The 26,505-nt window shown below is 42.9% G+C and overlaps 1 protein-coding gene across 1 annotated transcript; it reads right to left on the bottom strand.

Moving 5' to 3' along the window:
- Positions 1–2,224: 2,224 nt before the first annotated feature.
- On the bottom strand, positions 2,225–26,290 carry c16h20orf96 (chromosome 16 C20orf96 homolog). The gene is made up of 11 exons (XM_052031519.1): positions 26,223–26,290; positions 21,430–21,504; positions 19,550–19,727; positions 18,493–18,614; positions 16,346–16,504; positions 14,638–14,737; positions 13,709–13,866; positions 12,999–13,100; positions 9,140–9,226; positions 6,883–7,001; positions 2,225–2,430 (listed from the first exon to the last, which is right to left on the bottom strand). The coding sequence occupies exons 2-11, from the start codon at positions 21,487–21,489 to the stop codon at positions 2,370–2,372; spliced, it is 1,146 nt and encodes a 381-aa protein (XP_051887479.1). The 5' UTR covers positions 21,490–21,504; positions 26,223–26,290; the 3' UTR covers positions 2,225–2,369.
- Positions 26,291–26,505: the final 215 nt, after the last annotated feature.

Here is a 26,505-nt window from a genome sequence, read left to right as displayed (position 1 = left end):
TTAGCATCTGCAGTATCTTTTGGGCATCAACGTTGGTTCTGCAGCATGTGTGGAGTTTGTCCTTGCTTCGCTGGTGGAAATGCTGAGGCTGCAGGTTCTGCACAAAATGCTGGCTAATTGTTTGTGGGACTTCTCCATGTTCCTTGATATTGTGCGTCGCCTTTCAATGCACCAAGGACGTCATTGTTCACACCCATCAACACAATTAGAACAACTAACAGCCTCTTCTGAATTCTCTGCAGTGCAACCTGTGTCATCCCACCCCCTGGTGAGCTGGTACCTGCACTGTCCTTGCCTCCTGCCCTGGCTGTAATGCTTATGCCAGTGCTTCTCGTATGATAATCCAGCCTCTTATCTAGAGTGCATGCATTAAATTTTATTTACAGTGTGGTAACAGGCCCTTCCAGCCCAACGAGTCCGCGCCACCCATTTTAAACCCAAATTAACCTACCCATACATCTTTTGCAATGTGGGAGGAAACCCACGCAGACGTGGGAGAACGTACAAACTCCTTACAGACCGTGACGGGAATTGAACCCGGGTCTCTGGCGCTGTAATAGTGTTATGCTAACCACCACACTACCGTACCCCATCGCCCCAGAGAGAGCGCAGAACCATGGTTTAGTGATCCAGAACTCAAGCTGAGAGGCACCAACATAGCATGCCCACAGCTCCTAACTCGTACATCTTTGGAATGTGGGAGGAAACCTATGCAGACACGGGAGAACGTACAAACTCCTTACAGACAGCTACCATGCCACCCCAAACATGCCCATATCTGAACCAGTGACAGTGAGACCAAAATAAAATCTTGGTGTTCCTCTACCTGCTGCACAGTGTGCACTCTTAGGCACAAAAGCAAAAGTTTCTCTCTCCACAGACGCTGCCTGACCTGCTGCATTTTCTCTTTTTGCTTCGCACTTCGGGTTCCTGAAAGGAACAGAATGTTTTGCCCATGTGGTTTGTGAAGCAACAGGAGCACGTTTACATAATCCACAAGAGGAGATTGTGAAACGAGGGGAAAGTAGGCTAAAGGCTGTTCCAATAATGGCCAGCTCCAAGTCCTTCACTGGGGTAGGACAACCAGGCTCACCTAGCCCTCTCTGGTTACCTTGTCCTGCAAGAGAGAGGAAAGTAGCTCAGTACTTGTTGTGCATTCCCAAATGTTGGTTGAATAGCTGGCAGTGTGTGCAAGTAGTCATAGTCTCTGGAGTGGTGCAGGCTGAGGGGAGACCTGATCGAAGTCTATAAAATTATGGGAGGCATGGATAGAGAGCCAGTATCTTTTTCCAGAGTTGAAATATCTAATACTAGAGGGCATGCATTTAAGGTGAGAGGGGGAACGTTCAGAGGAGATGTGCGGGCAAGATTTTCTTGCACAGAAGGTGGTGGGTGCCTGGAATTCACTGCCGGGGGTGGTGGTGGAGGCAGATACATTAGAGGCATTTAAGAGGCTCTTAGGCACATGAATGTGCAGGGAATGGACCATGTGCAGGCAGAAGGAATTGGGTATCATTAGCTTAATTAGTTATGGACAACATCGTGGGCTGAAGGGCCTGTTCCTGTGTTGTACTGTTCAATGTTCTAAGTAACATATGAACCTTTGGATCAAAAAAATCCAGCTTCAGAATCCAACCTGTGCAGTCGCTTGTGTCTCCATCTGAACCTTTGGGCTGAGTCCTGAGATCGTTGGTGACAGTCGAGTTTCAGATTGAGGAAGAACTAAGGAGTGGGTGGAATATCACATTTAAACATATGTGCACTGATCATAACCAAGCGTCTAACATCACATCCAAACTCCAGGACTTGATTTCCCTCCACAACTATCTGCTTTCACTACCTTTTGACGAAGATCTCTGCAGGGCCATCAGCTCTCCTCCGACAGACATCCCTTCTCTTCCGGCTTCCACCAGGGTTTCAAATGGAACTCCCTTCCTCTGACATTGTGCCCGGGTTCACTGTGGGTAGATCACTTCGTTCCCTGTTGTCTAGTTTTATGAAGGTATGTACCCTCAGCCTGTTTGTGAGAGCCCTCCCAATTTAATACCCGGGGAGTTATGAGAAAGACACGAATCTCTGATGGGAAAATGTTTCCAAGGAAGAACAGACTGAGAGGAAAGAAAGTGTGAGCAGTGAATGGATTTTTACAGTGAATACCAAGTGTGCCAACTGAAATTCAGACAATACAAATTTAGATTAAGAATATGTTTTATTTCTGCACAAGTGTTGCTTAGCCTTTATCGGAAATCTCCGTACTTTTTGTAAGTCTAGATGATGTTTATTAACAGAGCTTCATTTTATAACATGTGAGTAAACAAAAAGGCTGCATCCATCCCAGCCATTTCCCATCAAAGCACGAGGATCTGGTGTTAAATGGGAAGACACTCTTCTCTTGGGATATCCAACACAACTTCCATGTCTGGTGTGCACCTGCAAGGCAAAGGAAAGGGGACTTGGCATTGTGAGTGAGACACCAGACCCATGACAGTACCCTTCTTACTATCGCAGAGATTACCCGATGAACCAAATTCAAACCGCACCCACTTCAAAAGCCTTAAAAATGAAGTGACTGCTGCAAAAATACAACGAATTTAATAGGAACAGGTCACGATGGAAGGGAGTAGGTCGTGATGTGACCAACACTTCTACAGACTGGTTAAAGCTATTTTAACTCCTGAGCCACCGCCTCTCACTGCTGGCCTCTAGTGGTGGGAGCAGAGGTTTGCAGAGAGAGCAGCGATGGAGGGACCTTATTTATATTGAGCCTTTTGCGATTTTGAAATGTGCCTAAGCAAAATATAGCTGACAATGTGCACATTGAAAAGTGAACAATAAATATGAAGGACACAAGGAATAGGAGAAGGCCATTTGGCCCCTCTACTTTTCAACAAGCTCCTGGCAGGTCTTTTAGAATCAGGTTTAGTATCACTGAGGTGTTGTGAAATCTGTTGTTTTGCAGCAGCAGTACAGTCCAAGACATAAAAATGACTACAAGTTGCAAAAATAAATTACCTCAATCTTCCTCTCCTATTCCCTTCTCTCTTGATGCCCCTAATATTGAGAAATCTATCTATCTTTGTTCTGAACACCAACATTTACTGAGCCTCCACATACCTTATTTTGAGACTGTAACTCCTAGTTGTAGATTCCTCAGCTGGGGAAATATCCTGAGATTATCTACCTATCCAGCCCAACGTAAGAAAATAGAACAGCCAATTTGGGCGCAGCAAGCTCCCACTATCATGGCCGACTAGTTACTCCTTGTGGGTTGAAGGGTAAATATTGACTCCAGGGACAGCTCCCCTCTGCTTTGAATTGTGCCACAAGATCTTTTATGTCCACTTGACAGGCCAAACAAGGCTTTAACTTCACATCTGAATGACTGTAGCCTGACAGTGCCACAGGTCTCAAACACACGCTAAAGTAACACACAAAATGCTGGAGGAACTCAGCGGGTCAGGCAGCATCTGTGGAGGGAAATGGACAGTCGACGTTTCGGGTCGAGACCCTTCATCAGGACTGGTGAATTGGACCAGTCCATCTGGATTGGTGATTGGACTCCAGTACAGACGAAGGGTCTTGACCCGAAACATCGACTGTCCATTTTCCTCCATAGATGCTGCCTGACCTGCTGAGTTCCTCCAGCATTTTGTGTGTTGCTCCAGATTCCAGCATCTGCAGTCTCTTGTGACTCCATTGAAGCCCCTGGTCCTGCAAAATTATTTTAAAATTCTCTTCGTTGTCTTCAGATCTCTCCCAGACCTAGCCCTTCTGTCTCTCTCCATATGGCCTCCATTCTCTCACCTGACATCTCCCCACTTCTCTAAGTGGGGAGCTTACTGCGCCCAAATTGGCTGTTCTATTTTCTTATGTTGGGCTCGATAGGGTAGATGTCATCAGGATATTTCCCCGGCTGAGGAATCTACAACTAGGGAGTTACAGTCTCAAAATAAGAGCTAGGCCATTTTGGGTTGAAAGGGTGATGAACCTTTGAAATTCTTTGTACTCCCTTATGTCCCTGATTTACATCCCTCCACAGTTTGGAGCAGCATTTGTCGGTGCCAAGACCGCAAGTTCTAGAAATCCCTCCCCAAACCTTGACAAAGCTCACTTCTTTGAGCAAGCATTTGGTTACCTAGCAAATGTCGTTTTGTGGAGATCAGTGACCAATTCTGTTTGAGTACCACCCGTGATGTTCCCCAAGATGTTTCCTAAAGGTGCTTTATAAATACTTGGCCAACTAACTCCACCACATTTCCCACAGGAGGAACGGATCACAGCCATAACATTCACTCAAAGTAAATGGGGTGGTGAGATTTGGAGCGTGCCAGAGATGCAAACATTTGCAATTTTTAAAAAATGTATTTTGCTAATAATTATTATGAATACTTGATCTAATCTCAGCTCTCACTCCAGTGCTGAGCAGAGGGTTCTCCACTGTCAGAGCTGCTTTCTATTGAAATGAGTATAATTAGCAGGGGTGCAGGGAATTCTCCCCAGAGCCCTGGCCAACAGCTATTCCTCAACCAACTGCTAGAGCAGTTATCTTGTCAATTAGCTTGTTGTGATATGTGGGAGCTTACTGTGTGCAAATAGGCTGTCTCGATTCCCCCATTACAATATTAGCTACATTTGAAAAGTTTGTGAAGCACTTTAGAAGGACCGGTGGTTGGATAAACGAAAGCCTTTTTTGAATGAATGAAATAAAAACATAGCTTGCTTATTACACAAGGTGCAACTTCCATTTTTAAAAATGTATGCAATTCTTATAGGAGACCGATCGCTAAAGGAAGGCAGCAGAAGATGGGCTGTGTTATGTGGCAGCTGCTATCTGTATGCTATATTTAGAAGAACTACTAAATTTAGCAGAAAAATGCAAGTAGTGCACAATTTTCTTTTAGCCATGAGGTTACTTTATATGGTTTGTCTGCCAGCAAGAAGCCATAATGAACATGCACTTTTATCGGGTGTTGCCCTCTGAACATGCTATGGAGGACATATTCATTTCCTTTTGTTGGTGAGGCATAGATGAATGTTGCAGGAAGATTCAGTCTCAGTACGTTAAGTTGGTGCTGAACAATACAACAGCTCAGTACACATTGCCGTATGACTTTGCTGGTTTGACGTTGGGCAAAAGAAGAGCAGAAATTCAGTGGCAAGTTGTGTCCACCACTGATCTCAGAGCAGAAGTTAAGCAATCCTAACTCACTACACACACCAGCATCATTAGGTTTTCATTGTGTTTATACTTCAGCTCAGTTGTTTGTCAATGGATACACTAGTTGTGACAGGAGACTGTTGATTCTAGTCCCTAATCCAGAGGCTTGTGCACAAAAATCTCGGCTGATACTCTGGGGCAGTACTGAGGGACGCTGCACATCATATGGATGAGACATTAAACTGAAGCCTCACCCGTTTTCTCAAGTGACGTAAAATTTCCAGTGGTGCCATTTCAAAGAATGGATCTCCTCACTGTTAGTAAATACAAACAGATTGCTGATTGTGGGGTTTGGCTGTGGGAAGTTTGCTGCTTTGTTTCATACATCAAAACAATGCCAACAGTTTAAGACACTCCATTAGTTATAAAGCGTTTTGGGAAGTTCTGAAATGGATGTGAAAGGTACTTTATAAATTCAATTTTTCTATTTAAGTTGAGATACCAACCAATGCAAACCTTCGTAACTGGATATAGAATATTTGTCAACTTACAATCAGAGAAGATTTAACAATAAACTTGGAGGAACACACTGATGAACAATGGCTCCTACGTAGAAGTATAGAAAGTACAGCAGAACTTTTAAAGTGTGGCACTGGGATACAAAGAGGCCATTCAGCCCTTCAAACACGTTCTTCCATTCAATGAGATCATTGGTGATCCGTTTTCCAACTCCATTTACCAACTTTGGTTGCATGTCTTTTAATACCTTTATCTGACAAAACCATTCTCAGTTTTAACAATGCCAACTGACTCCCAACATCAGCAACTTTCCATATTCCAACTATCTTTTAGGTTAAGGTGCTTCTGAATGTAGCCACTAAGTGGCCTAGCTCTAACTTTAAGGTTTATGCACTTGTTACACACTTCTGCACCAGATGAAATAATTTCTCTCCAGATGATCTATAAGATCCTTTAATCACACTAAACACCTCAATTAATTGTCCATTATACTCCAGGGAATACATCTAGCCTTTACAATCTGCCATCCCACAATAACTCCTTTAGCCCCAGTATTTAAAATAAAGGAGTAAAGTACATATTAAGGCATCATGCACTCATCCTAGTTCAAGAATCATAAATGCCTGATTCTACTGGACCTCTTGAGATAACCACCCAAACACAAGGCAGAAACAACTGACTAGCATAACCCACAAAAACGTAAAGGGCAAGTAATTCTGTTTCCATGTGACTTCACGTGCACCAGCTCTCGATTAATATCAGCAGTAAAAATACAAAAAAAAACTTAATACCACGTAGATGTTTGCTTGGATGAATGCAACTCCAAAAGACAAACTAAATAAGCTTGTCATCAGTTAGAATAAAACATCTCCAAAACTGTAGATGCTGGAAAACAGGAACTAAAACAGAAAATGCCGGAAATACCCAGTAGGTCAGGAAGCATCTGTGCAAAGAAAAGCAGAGTTAATGTTTCAGGTCAAAGACCCTTCATCGGAACTGACTCATCAGTCTGAAATGTTAACTTTGCTTTCCTTTCCACAGATGCAGCCTGGTCTGTTGAGTATTTCCAGGATTTTTGGTCTCATTTGAGATTTCCCGCACCTATTGCTTTTTGCTTTGTGACAAAGCAAGCCTGCGGTTTATACTCTAATAACACCCCTGCATCATTTTCGGTCAACAGACTCCCACCCACTGAAGATACCTACTTTGACTGTCTTTTGAAAACATCTGTGAAGATTTCCTCTCTGCAGTCCTTCTTTGATTTCAGTAGGTGCAATATATTTCGCTGCAAGTCCAAGTTATTCCTTTCCATATTTTTGTTCAGCTGTACATTAAAGAATGTTACAATGTTAAAACGGGTTTAAATAATAAAGCTCAATCAAATCAGAGGCAGCAAATTTCAAGTCATGTCCTGCAAAAGTAACAGCTAAATATGTTCAGCCTGCATCTGAACCATAGCTTTATCCCCTTGGCTCTTCTCAGGGTGGGTTTTTGAGCATGGCCATCAAATTACTTTTAGAGACAGGAGACTTTACCAATACTCTTATCATGCTGCAGAGAGTTGTGGACACAGCTCAGCATATCACGGAAACCAGCCTCCCCTCCGTGGACTCTGTCTACGCTTCCAGCTGTCTCAGTAAAGCAGCCAACATAATCAAAGACACCACCCACCCTGGACATTCTCTCTTCTCCCCTCTCCCATCAGGCAGAAGATACAAAAGCCTGAAAACACGTACCACCAGGCTCAAGGACAGCTTCTATCCCGCTGTTATAAGATTCTTGAACGGTTCCCTAGTACAATAAGATGGACTCTTGACCTCACAATCTACCTCGTTATGGCCTTGCACTTTATCGTCTGCCTGCACTGCACTTTCCCTGTAACTGTAACACTTTATTCTACATTCTGTTATTGTTTTCCCTTGTACTACCTCAATACACTGCTGTAATGAAATGATCTGTATGGATGGCATGCAAAGCAAAGTTTTTCACTGTACCTCGGTACATGTGACAATAATAAACCAATTTACCATTCCGACATCTGTACAGAGAATTGACTTTAGGATCCTCATCTTTGCTTTCAATTCTCTCTTCCATGGCTTTGCCCCTACCCCAGTGGACCCTTCAGTCCTCCAACCTGGTCTGCTCATCATGCTTTGTTTACGGGGCATCTCCCTTGTCTCAGAGTCTAGAGGTTATGGGTTCAAGTTCCACTTGAGGCCCATGCAGATAATCCAGGCTGACACTAGTATGACACTGAGAGAATGCTGCATCATTAGAGATGCATTCTGTCAGAGAAGATGACAAGCCATCTGCTCACTTATACACACTCAAAAGATCCCAGAAGAGTGGAAATCTCACTGGAGTTCGAGGCAAAATTTATCCTTTAACCTACATCAGAACAAATGATTTGGTCATTTATTTTATTTCAGCCTGCAGATTCTGGCTGTACATAAACTGTCAGCCGTGTTTCCTACATTGTACAAGAGATTGCATGTCTATTACCTATAAAGAGCTTTGGGGCATGCGCTTTATAAGTGCAAACATAAAAATTTGCATTATCTACTGTATTTTGCTGGAGAAATAATCCTGCTATTCTAAGGACAATCTATTTGCTATATGTTTGGCCATTTGCCCCATCTTAATTCACTTACTCACAGTGATCCTAACATCGTTACAGGGCAAAATTCAATTCATTCTTCCGAGAATTTGGACTTTGTTCCCTTCACTGCTCTAACTCAAAGTTTATTCCCTCTTGATCACCCTTAAGTGATGAAGAATTTTGTGACAATGGTCGAAATGCGTTCTTCTGTAGTCAGAACCTGTGCCCCCCTTGCTCAGGATCTGTAGTTTAATTTAAATTAAGCCCTATGCGAAGACTCTAGGGGCGAGAGAGTAATTTTAACCTAACTAGGCAGGTGGGAAACCCAAGGGATCAGCTGTCCATATTGCTGTCCTCGACCAATAGAGGGGGAAACTGGTTGGAATGTTACATTAGCATTGCACCTAATCCCTTCAGTATGCTAATGTACACGTTAGGTCAAAATTTTCTCCTGGTCTCTGCAAGCAGCCGCCGCCATAATGACAGTCTTTTGCAATAGAGATGACTCTGTTGATTGCAATTGGTGGCATCATGACTTCAGACTTTTATGGCAATGGGATCATTTTGAGCAACATCGGGAGATATCTGTGATGTTACCTCACTCTGCATTATTCCTGATCCTGGGAGGTCTCTCATGTGCTGTTGACCTTGCACTATGGCACACAGACTGCTTTCTATAGAACAGTTTCCAAAGCACATCTGCGCCAGCACCGCAGTACCATGCACACGAGGCAGGCTCATTTTGTCCCTTCCAGTGGACTAGGGCTAGATCACACGAATGCACTGAAGTCAGAATCAATCCTGTTCAGATGCATTTTGACAGGACAGAGATTATTCAAGTATTGCAATCCCTCAGCACTGACCTCTATGTGAATCTCTATTTCCTTCTTCATCATTGTATTGTGAAGTATTAGCTCCTGAAATCCCGGGGACATGAAATGGATTTGTTCCTGTCACAATAAAGCAATAAACATTTAAAAAAATTATTCACTACTTGGCAATATTGCAGCAAAACTGCACTGTGGCTGAAGTTGGAAAGGTACCCTGTTGCAGTGGTGATCTCATGTCACTGGGAGACTTGGCTAGTAAAGCAGAGAATGGTGGTTCAAATCCCATAGTGGTGACTGGAGAATTCAAATTCTTTGTTACAAATATAAATGAGAATAAAAATGCAGGCAAAATGACATCTAAGTGTTGGATGGTCATAAAAAAACTGAACTGATTCACTGATGTCCATGAGGAAAAAAAAGCTACTGTTCTTAACCAGCCCAGTTAATAAGTGACTCAAATTTCATACTGGCATAGTTGATCCTGATCTGGCCTCATAAAGCCCAGCAAGCCGCATTGTCAAATTCCACATAATAATAATGATAATAATATTTCTTTTAAGGGTCTGTGTTTTACTTCATAAAGTGCACAGTATATAAAAAAAAAGTTTTCAGTCATCAAAACCTCTACACAACTTTTCAGGATGACCAAGAATGGACAATGAGCACCAGTGCCAGCGGCCTGGGTTCAACTCCAGCCACTGTCTTTAAGGGGTATGTACGTTCTCCCTGTGTCTGAGTGGGTTTCCTCTGGGTGCTCCGGTTTCCTCCCACATTCCAAAAGACGTACGGGTCAGGAAGTTGTGGGCATATTACATTGGCGTCAGAAGCGTGGCGACACTTGCGGGCTGCCCCCAGAACACTAAGCAAAAAGATGCATTTCACTGTGTGCTTCGATGTACATGTGACTAATAAAGATATCTTATCTTATATAGAACCAGAAAACATTTTCTGGATACCTGGCTCATCCCTGTTACCCTTAAGTAAAGGAACATTAACTCTCCTCCAGTCTCTGGCACCTCTCCTGATGCAAAGTGTCTGTCCTTTGTAACAGCAATGGAATTAAGTTGACAGATCCTACAATAGGCTTCTGAAGATGGTCTTTATAGTTGCTTATAATTGTGAAGCTGGGATTACTTCCATGACTGGTTCCACAGGACCTTCAGAAAACCATCAGAAATCTTCCCCATTGAGCTACTCACACCTTCATGTGGCACCAAAGGAAAACTTTCCCACTCCCTGCCCACAGCTCTGTGTTGCCTCCAATTCAAGTATCACTGGATTATCAGGAGTGGAAATCAAGGAAGTCAAAACAATATGAAACAACACACACAAAATGCTGGAGGAACTCAGCAGGTCAGGCAGCATTTAAGGAGGGAAATGAACAGTTGATGTTTCAGGTTGAGACCCTTCATCAGGGCCGGAAAGGAAGAGGACAGAAGTCAGAATAAAAAGGTAGGGGGAGGGGGAGGAGCACGAGCTGGCGGGTGATAGGTGAGGGGGGGAAGGTAGGTGGGTGGGAGGGATGAAAGGAAGTGATGGGAGGTGATAGGTAGAAGAGGCAAAGGGCTGAAGCAGGAATGTGACAGGAGAGGACAGTCGACAGTATGACAGTTCCTTCTTTACCTTCCTTGGTAGGACTGAATTTGAAGCGCCACTGACATCTGGTGGCAGTTGATCAAAATTGGACCCTTTAAATATAAACCCTTCCATAGAAAATTGGCAGCTCAATTTGAGCACTATAACTCTTTTCCAGAACAAAGAAAATTTTGTTTAAAAAAAGCATTTTGTCCATTACATCACTAAGAAGGTCAGTCGCAAGCCAAGGGCAATTATCTTGTGGACATACCTCTTGGGATTTGGTGGAAAACAAAAATCTTAAAAAAAGAACAAGCACGAAGTATTTTGGATGCTGGAAATCTGAACGGGAAAAGAGAAAATACTGGAAACGCTCAGTCGGTCTGGGAGCATCCATGGACAAAATAACTTAAAGCTTCAGATTAATAATCTTTCATTGGACCTGGCAAAAGTTAATGAAATACAGGTAAAATTGAGAGGGCGGAGACAACAAAAGGGGAGATTTGTGATAGGGCAGAATTTAGGAGGGATTAAATAACTAAAAGGTTGATGATACAAGGCAAAAGAGGTTTTTAATGGTACAAATAAAGAAACGATAAGTTATAAAAAGAATTTGCAGAATCACTACCTGAAATTGTCAAATTCAGTTGAGTCTAGCTAAGGTGCTATTCCTTGAACTTGCATTGAAATTCTTTGATAGGATGGGAAAGGATGAAGGGGAAATCAAGAAAGAGAACCCACATGCAACTGGAAATTTAGAATCACTCTTGCAGACTGAATTGAGGCATTCAGCAAACCAGTCATCCAACCTGACATGAGCTTCCTCAGCACTGGAGATACTACGATATGAGTAGACAATACATTATGCCAAATAAATCACAGTTTCACTTGGAAGAGCATTTGTGGCCCTGGATGGTGGAAGGGAGGAGATAAAAGGGTAGGTATTGCACCTCCCTCAGTTGCCTGGGAAGTTGCCATGGGAAAGGAGGAACGTTAATGGTGAGGGAAGAAGGAACGAGGGTAGCTGAAGGGGAGCACAACAAAGAAACAGGCGACAATAATAGAACTGGATGATGTGTTGAAAGGAGGTAAGTTCAGAGAATTTGGGGGACAAAACTTGCCGAGCCTGACCATATCTCCACTGTGCCGGATTAAACCTGGTAGCTACAAGAAAGACTGGTCAGGCAATGGGATCCTTCGCTACAGCGCCATCAAGCTGGGGTTAGATTTCAGTTAAAATGAAAATACTGATGAAGTTGCCCGAGAGGTGTCAACAGAGAAGAAATTGAAAAGCAACAGCAAAACTTGTAAAACATCTGAAGGCATTTATCAGGAATGACTGTCAAACAAAGATTGACAATGAGCCAGAAAATGAGCAGAACCAACAAGTGTTACGATCTAGGCCAGCACCCTTTAAGTGTTATAAAATTACTATCTAATGATTTATTCTAAATTCCAGCTGCAGTTTATTTTTCTGTTAAACTGCAAGGTTTTCAAATAAACCTGTGAGAGTGGGGAAGCAGAAGCATATATTCACCACACAAGAACAAATGATGAAGAGCAGACAGTCCAACTTCTTTATCTATTCAACCATTCAATTTGATCCCACCCACCTTTACATCATTGGGCTGCCATGGGTTTCATGCTTAAATGCATTCCAAGTTCAAGTTATACTTTATTGTCATTCATCCATGCTATAAAAACACATGGGGGAACGAAATATCGTTTCCCCCAGACTCACACAACAGAGGACATACAATAAATGCAGACAAAAAACTTGTGCAAGTACAAGTAGTGCAAAAAACGGTATATACATAAAATTAGTGCAGGGTTAGTGCCAAACCCAGTTGAGACGCAGAAATACAGACTCAGTGTGTTGCACTAAATGTATAAACATGTTCAGAGGCAGCCAAAGTTCTTATACGCCGTTGTGTAAACCAGGGCTTTTGACGCGGCATTTGTCCGAAACTGCCTCCAGGGTATTCAGGAGCCTGACAGCCTTGGGGAGAAACCTGTTGTACAGACTAGTAGTTCTGGCCCGGATGCTCCGGTACCGCTTGCCAGACGGCAGTGGGACAAATAGTCGTGGGAGGGATGAGAAGGTCATCTATGTATTCTGTAGACCTTGCGGTGCATTGTGTGTTATAGATATCCAGGATGGAGGGAAGAGGTACTCCAATCATCTTTCCCTGACAAAAAAAAACAAACTAATGTTTTCTGTATATTTTGTCCACTGACCCTGAGCCTGAACACTTTATTTGATTTTAAGGGGAGGGCAGTGGGAAGATATCTACTGTTACTACTAGTAGTCACTAACCTTAGCGATCTTCTGAAATACTTCCTGCTCCTTCTCTTTCAATGTATTTTCCATTCTTTTCCTTTGTTCCAGTGTAACCGCCTCCACATCAGCCAATTCATCCTGTTTGATATCAAAGAAATATTATGTTATAATGAAGATCCGTTATTTTTAAGAGGTTAACAAGGATGTCAATGTTGAGACCAGTATTTATTATCTATCTTTAATTGGCCTTGAACATTTCAGAGGACAAATCCACCATGGTGCTGTGGGTCAGGATTTGCCTCCATGCCAGATCAGATATGGGTAGCAGACTTCCTTCCCTATCAGGCATAAATAAACTATATGTTTTACAAACCCAGTGGTTCAATAGTCAGCATTACTGATAACAGATCTTTAAAATAAATTCCTAATTTATTTAACTAACTGAATGTAAATTCCCCAAGTCCAACATGTCTCCAGTTAGTTCAGACCTAGTCTAGCAATATAACCACACCACCTGACTGGCAGTTTCAATGCTCCTGGAAACTTTTATGCAAAATTATGTTCAAGCTACCAGGCCCCACCTCTCACATGCAACCATGCATCGTAACACCACCTCGCCACCAATACCCCCTGCCATCTTCTCCTCTGGCCTGCAGGCATCCTCATCCAACATGAGAATTGGAGCTTCCACCACCACATAACATAGAGGTTGCAGGATTGGCAATATCGGGAATGACTCCTCCTACCTGGTGCTCTTGTGTGAGCTGTTTGATCTCTTTCTCCAGCTGTGTAATCTTTAATGCAAACGTAGGGAGCTCCTTGTCTCTAAATTCCTTCAACATATGAAGTTCTGACTGTGCATTCCGAACCCTTGTGTTAACTTCTTCCACTTGACGATACAACTCTTTGGAAAATAAGAAGATTTAGAATTGATTTGCTCAATGTAGGTTTAGCACCTAGTCATTCACCCCAACTTATCCATGCTGGTGTTTTTTTAAAAATTTATTTCATTCACAGAATGGAGATGTCACCAGCAATGCCAGCATTAAACGTCCGTCCTCACTGGCCCTGAACTACAGAGTCAGTTTAGAATCAACCACACTGGAAAGTGTGGTGTCACAGACCAAGGAAGGATGGCAGATTTCCTCCCTTAAAGGACGTTAGTGAACCAAGTGGGTTTTTATACCAGTTTCATGGTTATGACCTTCAGGTTTATCTGGCATACTGTTTATTTCCCTCCATGGATGCTGCCTGACCTGCTGAGTTCCTTCAGCACTTTTTGTGTATTGCTCCAGATTCCAGCATCTGCAGAATTTTTTGTCTCTCCAAGAAATACTGTGTCAGGTTCCTCACAGATACCTTAATGCACATTTGAATTTGGGAATCAACCCCTATGCGTTTGCTATAACTTGATTGCAACATTAAAATAAAATTAAACAAAAAATCCTTTCCTTTAGATAAACTTTCCAAGAATCTCAAAATGCGACAATTATTAAATGCTAAGTATCAACAGGATTTAAATAATACACTACTGCTGCCTAGGGTCAAAGTTAATTGCCTAGAAATTCATCCCTTGTTGTTATTGCTAAACACACTAAATAGCTGTAGCTACCATTAGAGTCAATGGAACAGATTTCAGAGCCACAAATGAATAAGCAAAAGGTTTGTGACTGACCTTCAGATTTTTGTTTCACTGTTTTTTCAGTGTCTTTGAGGTCAGCTTTTGCTGCTTCAATCTCCTGTCGTTTCCATTCACCTACACCGGAAATTCCTTTCTTACGTACAAAAAAAAAAGAGGGAGGAAGTTGGCAGGGTGACATCACAAGTGAACAAATCCATCATCAACATTATGGTTCTGAACATAAAAATAACCACTGTGGCCACAGTGCATTTCTTACTGTACCCTCCCAAGTCAGACGATTCTTCTGCTTTGAGGATCACACCTGCTGACAGCACCCTTACTCAGGTGACAACTGTTTAATTACTTTCACATTTTCACATCACTTTTGTATTGTGGTTTCCAAGGCTCTTATCTTGCCTTCAGACGTCTTTAATGTGATGTGTTGCTGCAAATCTTATGCACGGACCTACTCCTGTTCCTTGGCTCCCTCTGATTCCTGATCAGGTGCCTATAATCTCATTTAGGTACTAGAAGGAAACAAACTCCAAGGATTTACAAATCATTGATATTTACAGCACGTGGCCTTCTGAACATAGAACAGTACAGCACAAGAACAGGCCCTTCGGCCCACGATGTCTGTGCTGACCATGATGCCAATTTAAACTGCACATCCGCCTGCACGTGGTCTATAAACCTCCATTCCCTGCCTGTCTAAACGCCTCTTAAACATTGCTATCACAGCTGCTTCCACCACTTCCTTTGCCATGTAAATCACATTTAAACTTTCCCTCATCATCTTAAAGCTATGCCCTCAGGTACATGACATTTCCACCCTGGGACACAGATTCTAACCATCTACCCTGTGTCTATGCTTCTCATAAGTTTTATAAACTTCTATCAAGTCACCCCCCTCAGCTTCCAATGATCCAGAGGAAACCAAGTTTTTCCACTTTTCCTTACAGCTGATACTCTCTAATCCAGGCAACATCCTGGTGAACCCCTGCCGCACCCTCTCCGAAGCCTCCACATGCTTCCTGTAATGCAGCGACCAGAACTGGACAGAATATCCACGTCAGCCAGCCCCAAGTCATAAGCTGCGGACTACAGAACATCAGGTGTTCATCTCGATACATCTAACATAAAATGAGCATCTGTCTCCTACCAACCTTTCAGGTAGTGAGTTCCAGACTTTCAACACTTCATGGGTGAAAGTTCTTCTTTTTCAACTCCCTTCTAAACTTTCCACCTTTTACCTTAAATCTATGCCCCATGGTTATTGGCCTCTCTAATCAGAAAAGGCTTTTCTTATTCAATTTAAACATTATTCACTAAAGAACAAAACCCAGGTTAGTCAATCCATCCATGTAACTAAACTTCTCCATTCCTGGAAATATTTTTATAAATAATAAATAGAAGCAGGGTAGGCCATTCAGATCCTGATGCCTGCTTCACCATTCAATAAGGACATGGCTGATTTTTTTTTTCATCTCTGTTCTGCACTAACCCACGTCCTGATTCCCTTAATATCTCCCTGATACACTTTTATTGTCACAAGTATTCTGTGGATTGCATAAACTTACTTTTTTGGTTTCCCTTTTCCAACTCTTGGAAACAATTTACAAAGGGACATGACTTATATACGAGTAGATAAAATTATGGCAGGTGGGAATTCAGTTAGGAGGAAGTACCAGGTCATCTATTTTCAACTGGTCATGAGAATTTCTAGACTTTTAGCAAAGTAGACACATAGCCAATCACGTACCCTAAACTTGCCGTACTGAATCAGCAGGGCTCTTGATTCCTTCATGGTGTTTTCATCCAACTCTTTCAATTCCTCCGACAGCTTCATGTTAATATCCAGGAGGTTCTTGCTATATTTCTTGTACTCATCCATCTGTTTCTTCTTTGTTGTTATTAAGTACTAATAAACAGCATGGTTAAACATAAGAGACTTTGCACTAGCAACTGGATGCTCTGGGGATGAAGTAGAATCTTAGAGAGACAATCAGCTATGAGGCTCCCCTTTAATTCTTTAACACGAGGGGTATAGACAGAGTAATGGCTCTTTCCACCTCGATTAGGAGAGATAAGTACAAGAGGACATGGCTTTAGGGTGAAAGTAGAAAGGTTTAGGGGGAACATTCAGGGGGAACTTCTTCACTCAGAGAGTGGTGGGAGTGTGGAACGAGCTGTCATCTGATGTGATAAATGCAGGCTCACTCTTAAGTTTTAAGAATAAATTGGATAGATACATGGACGGGAGAGGTCTGGAGGGTTATGGACTGGGTGCAGGTCAATGGAATTTGCGGAATAAAGTTTCAGCACAGACTAGGAGGGCCGAATGGCCTGTTTTCTGTGCTGTAGTGTTCTATGGTTCTACTAAGACTTACACCTTGTGAACTCCAAGAAAAACTGTAAATGTGCCCTTTAAAACACTTGACATATTCTTAAATAATTTTGGTTCTAAGCCCAGTGTTTGATCCAAGCAATGTTACATTGCCAGCCATGAATATGGGCAGGCAGTGTGCTTGCAGGACTCTGCCAGTGCTGCTCTATAATCAGATTCTTGGAAGTGGGCAGATGCTTTATCCTTACTTTGTGGAACAGGACTAGATTTACTAGTCTGGTCCCGGGATGACATGTTTGCTTCATGGGGAGAAATTAAAGAATATGGTCCCAAGCCACTCAAAGTTTACTTGAATGAGAGGAGATCTAATGGATATCTGTAACTAATAAAGATATCTTATCTTATTATCTTAAAATCATTGAGGAACTTGACAGGATAGATACTGGCAGATGTTTCCTTGACTGAAGAGTCTAGGACCAGGAGGCACAGCTTGAGAATAAATTTAAACGAGGCCTGTTTAGGTCTGAGGTGAGGAAAATCTTCTCAACTCAGAGGGTGGTGGATCACCTTTGGAATTTTCTGCCCTGGAGGACTGTGGAGGGTCAGTCACTATGTTTCATTAAACAGACGTCGACATACTGCTGAATGTTAAGGGAATAAAGGGAGATAGTGCTGGAAAATGGCATTGAGGTAGAACACGAGTCACAATCCTGATGAAAGGGTTGGGCAGGCTAGGACTTTATTCCTTGGACTGTAGGTGACCAAGAAGAGGTCTTATACAGGTATATAAAATCATGAGGGGCATAGATAGGGTGGATGCACACAGTCTTGTTCCCAGGGTTGGGGAATCAAGAGCTAGAGGGCGTAGGTTTAAGGTGAGAGGGGAGAGATTTAAAAGGAACTTGAGGGGCAACTTTTTCCATATAGAGGATGGTGCGCACGTGGGATGAGCTGCCAGAGGAAGTGTCTAATTAATATCAGGAATTGTACATTGGAGCAACTTAACTTTACATCAGTACTTCTGTTCAAGTGCAAGTTAGGCTTAAAGGAATATAAACCATGAATGCATACCAAAAATGGCTTGGTTTACCATTTGTTTTAATAATGAAATGTGTTTATCTATTGAGTAGTTAAGCCACACAATGTAGGAAAATATTGGGTTTCATCACATTATTTGATGGTGACTGGCATCAGTGTGCTTGGTTAGAAGCAAGGTTAGTCAGAACTGCAGCCCTGCCCTAGGTGGGGCTGTGCATGCATGAATCTCAATGTGTACTGTAATAGAGCCTGTTGTGCTCCATGGTGCAGGATCCCTCCAACACACATGATCATATAAGGGCTGTGTGGGCAACCTACTGGAGGGTGCTCAAGAGTGAATACATCTTATGAGGGCACCCCTTTTTCAACAGGCACACCTTTTACTGACTGCTCACATCAGTGTTAGAAATGCAGATACTGTATACATATTCAATAAGTATATGAAACCAAAAGTATTCTACAATACTGTCTTTCACTTCCAGTGTATACAGAAGTACAACAATAAAATCAAGATTAATAATTACCTTAAGTATATTGATTTTTTCCTTCATTTCCATGTAGCAGGCATCATCTGCCCTTAAAACTTTTCTTTTGTGCCAGGGATGATTGCATTTCTTGGAACAAAACTTCTCTGCACATAGCCGAGCTAAAAGAGATCAAAGCTTTGCAGTTACAGACATCAGGTGTGCTATTTTAATGCAAGTATAAACATGCTAATATTTCCTTTTAAATGACTGAGTTTTAAACACATCCCTCATCAACACCACAAGGTAGGAGAGGACAAGAACGAGGGTCAAGATAAAAGTGTGTAAAATGAATGAAAGTGGACATGTGTCTACGATGTTCAAAAAGTAATGAAAATCCAATTCAGTTAGAAATATGAAACAACTTGAATGTCTTCATGTGCTTACACAACCACTTAACCCAGAGAGCAGTAGCTAACCAGGAATCTATTATAATGGCAGCATCACATCAATAACTTGTTTTTAAAATTATTTTTTTTCTGGCCCCAAAATGTTTTATTGCATCCACTCAACCTTGAATCACCATGTCACTGGTTAGTGACAGTTATTTTATGGGATCATATAGTTACAGACTGCCCCCAAGCTGAAGTTGTGAGCTGTACAGTTTTCAAAAGAGCCACTCCAGAATAAATCAGTGGGCCTATCCAAGAAATTCTCTGGGAGGGTGGAATAGGTGGTCAAAGTGGCCGGGATAGATAAGATGATGAAAGATGATGAGATACCTTTATTAGTCGAAACACACAGTGAAAAGCATCTTTTGCGTAGAGTGTTCTGGGGGCAGCCCACAAGTGTCGCCGTGCTTCCGGCGCCAACGTAGCATACCCACAACTTCCTAACCCCTACGTCTTTGGAATTTGGGAGGAAGCCAGAGCACCTGGTGGAAACCCACACAGACACAGGGAGAACGTACAAACTCCTTACAGACAGTGGCCAGATTTGAACCCGGGTCGCTGGCGCTGTAAAGCATTACACTAACCGCTACACTATCGTGCCTGCCTGCTGTGATAGGGAGAATGAAATTGCCCTAGACTGCTTTCAGTCTAAGGATTCAAAATACCTTCTGACTTTTTTTGCTCTTGGGTTGCATGACGTGCTGTTGTTTTTGCCTTGTCCTCCTTCACAAACTTCCAGCGATTTCCTAGCGCTTCTGGTAACCACTTGATAGGTGGAAGTGAAGGAGTTTGCTCACTGTGTTTTACTCTATGCCTGTCTGTCCTCTCCCACCGACTATAATCCTAGAGGAGGCATAAATCAAAGCACTGACAGATATCCTTCAGCAATTAACTATCAGCTTGGCACACATCCAAGTCAGAAGGTTCAAACCACACTCCAGAACATGACGGGCAGGCACATGAATGCAATGCCAATGGAGCGGATGGCTGCATTACTGGACAGGATGTCCCAAATAGTTTCAGGACCAGTTTAAATGTTCAGCTTGTTGTGAAAGTGAAATGCATGTTGCCTCTGTAGATCAATTAGTGGATTTGCTCACGGATGGCTTTAAACTAGTATCCCATGAAGGAATATTGAGCATGTCACTTATAATTTCATAGCATAACAAGTAGTAGTTTACGTAGCTCCAATGTTGCTACTTTTTAAAAAATATACATAATCTAAACTGCACTAATACCATGACAGCAAAAAAACTTTTGAGATAGGGAATTGATGACAGATTAGCTATCTAAATTTCAGATTTAGATTTGAAAGTCTGAATGGATGGTTTCAATTCCTGCTTCAATAATCTGAGCTCAACTACAGTAAAACCCTGAAAATCCAGTATCTGATTGTTTGGGATCTGGATCACTCATTTTATTGGCTTATTATTGTCACATGTACCGAGGTACAGTGAAAAACTTGTCTTGCATATCGTTCATACAGATCAATTCATTACAATAGTGCATTGAGGTAGTACAAGGTAAAACAATAACAGAATGCAGAATAAATAATTACAGTTACAGAGAAAGTGCAGTGCAGGCAGACAATAAGGTGCAAGGTCACAACAAGGAAAATTGTGAGGTCAAGATTCCATCTTATCGTACTAGGGAACTGTTCAATAGTCTTACAACAGCAGGATAGAAGCTGTCCTTGAGCCTGGTGGTATGTGCTTTCAGGCTTTTGCATCTCCTGCCCTATGGGAGGATGGGAGGGGGGAGAAGAGAGAACGTCCGGGGTGAGTGGGGTCTTTGAGTTGGCTGCTTTACTGAGGCAGTGAGAAATACAGACAGAGTCCATGGAGGGGAAGCTGGTTTCTGTGATGTGCTGAGCTGTGTCCACAACTCTCTGCAGTTTATTTTGTAATTTGTGCTCTAATTCCTCATTATCCTGAAGTGCTTGTATGTTTTTGCTGGTTTGAAACTTAGCAGTTTCAGTGTGCCATGGTCCCTTTAAACTCACTGGGGCTTACTTTTTTCCCGCTCCCTTCATCAGGTTGACTGGAATATTTATTGTGTTACTATGTTACATGTTTAAAACAAAATGATGTACAACTACGCTGGAGTAATACAAGAAACATGGAGTAGTTCAGAAACTCCCATGGGTGCTGGGTTATCAGAGTTCTATGAAAGTCAACACTGCAGGGTTTGCAAATAGCCACAAGAAACTCTGACTTGCAATGCAGCTTTATGCAAGACACAGTCAGTGGGAAGTCTCAGATGCTATCAGCTGTCATTACTTATGTTTTTGGCCATCCAACTGGTAGTAAAAACAGGAATAAGCTTCTGAAACATTTATCTGAAATTTGCAATTAATTTCCCTGATCTAGTACTAGCTGGGGTACTGCTAGAAACAGGTTTCAAGATCTTGATGATGCAAATTTTTAAACTAATATTGGACACAGAGAGTGATAGGAGAGTGCCGGACTAGCTAGATTGCTTTTTGGTCCTGTAACCCATGATTCTGTAATTTAAAATAGGTCAATACACTTGCCCTAGTACTTACTATCGTATCAAATTCCTTTTCTAAGGACTTCACAATACTGCAGTCTGTGATTGCCGCCATCACCTTTCAAAGGTCCTGTGGGTAACACAGCAAATAATAACATTATAATACAAAACATTCAAGCAGAGATTCCAAAGAAGAGCTAGCTCACCTTTCATTATCATCAAGTTTGTGCTTCTGGGTCACTTACAGTCCCATTGACATAACTATAGCAAGATACAGGAAATTCTGCGGCTGCATATTGGAGGCAAAGCTTTGCTCTAATGCTCTCTGCCTATTTCTTTTTAGCCTCAGATATGAATTAAGAACTCTGGGTACAAAAGGAAATAAACTGCTGATCTTTTAGATTTGGTTTGCTCTGCAAGAGAGCAGTACTTTGCCAGACTGGACAATCATAACGGTACATATTTTACGAATTCTGAAGCAGACACTTACAGGTCCATTCTAATGTTTATGCAACACACCAACCTGACCAATCCTGTACCTTCTCACACTATCAGCATATCCTTCTGTTCCCTTTATCTCTCATGAAATCATCCAGATTCCCATTAAATGCATTTTTATGTTCATTTTTCTCACAGGAATTTTCTAACTTATGATAGATGCAGATGGCTTCTGTGTTTCTAATACCTCTGTCTCATTTACTGATCACAAGGAGTTCAGAAAGTTGCAGGAGAGGGTGAAGGTGGGGATGCAAGGAAACAGGGAAACCACACTGATTTCTCTCTCCCTTACTTGTGTTGGACTGTCAGCCCTGGATTTGTCATCTTCCCAGTCACTCCTTAAAGTTATAAACCTTCTAGTTGGGCACATACTTGTGAATCACTCCTGTATCCCAGAGTTATCACATTCTTCTTGTGGCTCAGACTTCCTGTAGGACATTTTGTCATTTTAAGATGGCAAAATTGAGAGATTACAAATCAGGAAATTGGAAGTTCATGTAAGATGGTTACCACAATAATCATGGAGAACTTTAATCTATATGTAGACTGGAGAAACCAAATTAGCAGCAATTCTATGGAGGATCAATTTGTGAAGTATATAACAAATAGTTTCACAGAGCAGTATATTGGAGAAACAACAGGGTAAGAAGCTGTTTTAGATCTGGTATTGTGTACTAGGAAAAGGTTAATTGATGATCTGGCTGTCAAGGGCCCTTTAAGTAACACTGGTCATCACAAGATAGAATTTTATGTAAAGACTGAAAGTGATTCAGTTCAATATGCAACTGGCATTATAATTCTGAATAAAACAAACTATGAAGCACAAGGCATGAGCTGGCTATGGTAGACTGGGACACTGCATTAAAGGTTCGACAGCAAACAAGTAATGACTAACTTTTAAAGAATTCACCCATAGTTTAAAAGTAATACGTAAGGCAAAAACACACACAACAGGAAAAGTGGTCCCACTGTAAGTACAGAGAGAAGTTATAAGTGGTAGAAGATCAAAGGGGAGAAGAAAGTAGTAAGGAAAGGGAAAGTAGAACAATATGTGATTTCATTCAACTGCAGAAAATTCTTAGACTTTGACGTGGTAGATGAGAAGCTGATGTTCTCTATGATGGGGTGTCTGGAACCAGGGTCAGTCTGAATATAGTGTTGGCCATTCATGTTGGGGATGAATAGAAATTTCTTTGAAGGATCCTTGGAATTGTCTACCTAAGAGGGCCATGAAGGATCAGTTGCTGAATACATTCAAGACAGAGATGGCTGTAATTTTGGATGGTAAGAGAAGCAAGTTTTGTGCAACAAAGTGTGTGTTGAGTATAAGAGTAAGGAAGTCATGCTGCAGCTGTATAAAACTTTACTCAGATCGCACTTGGAGTATTGTGTGCAGTTCTGGTCTCCCTATTATAGGAAGGATATGGAGACTGTGGAAAGGGTGCAGAAGAGGTTTACCAGGATGCTGCGTAGAATAGGGAATATGAGCTATAAGGAAAGGTTGGACAAACTGAAGTTGTTCTCCCTAGAGTGTTGGAGGCTGAGGGGAGACCTGATAAGAGGTTTTTATAATTATGAGAGGCATAGATAGGGCAGATAGTCAGAATCTTTTCCCCCGGGGTAAGAAATGTCAAACACCAGAGGACGTGCTTTTAAAGTTGGGGGAGAGGGGTGGAGAAGTTTAAAGGCGATGAGAGGGGCAAGTTTTAAATGCAGAGAGTGGTAGGTGCCTGGAATGGGTTACCAGGGGTAGTAGTGGAAGCAGGCAGTTTGGTGGAGTTAAAGAGGCTTTTAGATGAATATGAAGGGAATGGAAGGGTATGGATGATACACAGGAAGAGGACATTTAGTATAAATTGGCATCAAGATCGGCACAACATCGTGGGCCAAATGGCCTGTCCAGCACTGTACTGTTCTAAGTGGTGCTGAGTTAAAAGATCAATCATGATCTTGTTGAATGTGGAGCAAGAGCAAGGAAGCAAATAGCTGATTCCTATTTTGTTTTCTACAAATGCCAGCTGCTTTAGATTAAATTATACATTACAGGGGTAAAAAAAAATTGGAAGACTGTGACAGGAAGGAATCCATCCAAGGACTGGGTCAACAAAAATGTGCTCAGGAAATTGAAAAATTGAGCCATTATAACTGAGAAGGTTATCCTGTCAAGAAAGGTTAGACAGTTTGCCTCTGTGTTCCTTGGAGATCAGAAGAATGAGGGGTGAACTTATTCAAACATAATATCCTAAGGAGGCTTGACAGGGTAGATATCGAGATATCTGCGCCAGTGGAAGAGAAATGAACAAAGGGACACAGTTACAAAATAAGGGGACAATTGTGTAAAACTGAGGTGCATAGAAATTTCTTCTCCTGAAGGCTTGTGAATCTCTGGAGGCCAGATCATTAGATACAATTAGGCAGAGATAGATAAATATTTGACAGATTGAGGAATGCACTACAATGGGCTTTGTTTTTTGTTCTAATTGTGTTTTTTTAATGTATAATTGTGTATAATTTATGTTTTTTCTTGTGAATGTTGTGTCTCTAGTGCTATGTGCCTGTGATGCTGCTGCAAGTAAGTTTTTTGTTGCACATGTACTTGTGCACATGACAATAAACCCAACTTTTGACTGAATTTGAACTGAGGGTTATGGGGAACTGGCACAGAAGAGGTGTTGAGGCCAGCACAGAACAGCCATGATCATATTGAATGGAGGGGCCTAGTGCCCTACTCCTGCTCCTATTTTCTTGTGCTGAGCACAGGGATATTGGGCAAAGGACACCCAGTGAGAGTTTGAGCGCTCGGTTATGGTTCTGGATGAACTGAGGGTGGAAATTTGGAAGGTGGCCAGCAGGTGCCTGTAAGAATGGCAACACAAGAGACTGCAGATGCTGTAATCTGGAGCAAAACGCAATCTGCTGGAGGAACTGTCCTGATGTAGGGTCTTGACCTGAAACATCAAACATCCCTCTGCCTCAGCAGATGCTGCATGACCTGCTGAGTTTCTCCAGCAGTTTGTTTATGCTCCAGATTCCAGCATCTGCATTGTCTTCTGTCTCCTGCTGGAGGAAGTCAGCAGATCGAGCAGCATCCTTGTGGAGGCAGAGCGATGGTCTTGTTCTTTGTGGCCGCCTTGGAATACCTTACCACTTTGATGCAGGGTCCCCACCCTTTGCCTCCACAAATGATGCTCGATGCGCTGGGTTCCTCCAGCAGTTTGCTTTTCTGTGCCTTTAAGATGGTCTGCAGCTATAACCATTGTGTAGGGGACGGCTGCCACCCAGAGCAGTGGCAATGCACTAGGTACGTGCCATGTGTACATGAACTGGGTACATGCAGTGAGTCAAGCAGTGGCTATTCACAGGGGGTATATGCACAGGGCAACTTGCAATTGGTGCACACAGAGGGCATATGCAGTGAGTACACGTAAAGGGTACACACACAGCACACAGATAGTGTTTGTACACACACAGTGTACACACACACAGCACATACACAGCGTGTACACAAACACAGTATGTACACACTTACACGGCACACTCAGTGTACACACACAGCGTGTACACACGCACGGCACATACACAGCGTGTACACACGCACAGTATGTACACACTCACTCACACACGGCACACACAGCGTGTACACACATACACACACACAGCGTGCACACACACACACGCGCGCACACACACAGCGTGTACACACATGCACACACACAGTGTACACACACACACGTGCACACACACACAGCGTGTACACACACACACAGTGTACACACACACACACAGCGTGTACACACACACACAGTGTACACACACACACACAGCGTGTACACACACAGTGTACACACACACACACAGCGTGTACACACATGCACACACACAGTGTACACACACACACGTGCACACACACACAGCGTGTACACACACACACACAGTGTACACACACACACACAGCGTGTACACACACAGTGTACACACACACACACAGCGTGTACACACATGCACACACACGTGCACACACACACAGCGTGTACACACACACACACAGCGTGTACACACACACACACAGCGTGTACACACACACACAGCGTGTACACACACACACACAGCGTGTACACACACACACACAGTGTACACACACACACACACACCGGACCGGCCCCGCTCCCTTCCCGCCTGACGCCGCTGTTGTCCGTTGCCATGGTGACCCCAGTCGGCCCGTCCCCCCTCCTCCAGCTACGCTCCGCCTGTTCGTGTTTCCACCCCAGCACCTGCCGCGCCCCACGGCGAGGTAGGGGGGGGGGGGAACCAGCCCCGGAGCGCCGCCAACTCCCGCCCCGGACCACTCACCGGCCCCCAGCCGCCGCTCCGCACCCGGGAGACGCCTCCCAGCGGCCCGGCCACTGCGCATGCTCAGCCGTCGGCGCCGGAGCCGATTGTGACGCCCGCGCATGGGTGCCGGCCCCCATGCCAGTGCGCATGTGCGTCAACGGCACTGCGCCGGCATGGCGCGCATGCGCATTCTCCATTCCTTGTATCAATTTCCCTCGACTGTTTCAACGACGCCCGGCGCCTTGAGGAAACAGCTGATTTCTCCAGGATTTCATTGACGCTGTGTCCACTCTCAATCTCG

Source organism: Pristis pectinata, chromosome 16 (assembly GCF_009764475.1).
Source record: "Pristis pectinata isolate sPriPec2 chromosome 16, sPriPec2.1.pri, whole genome shotgun sequence".
NCBI lineage: Eukaryota > Metazoa > Chordata > Chondrichthyes > Rhinopristiformes > Pristidae > Pristis > Pristis pectinata.
The sequence above is the reverse complement of the archived record's forward strand: the minus strand, read 5'-3'. Positions and strand labels throughout refer to the sequence as shown.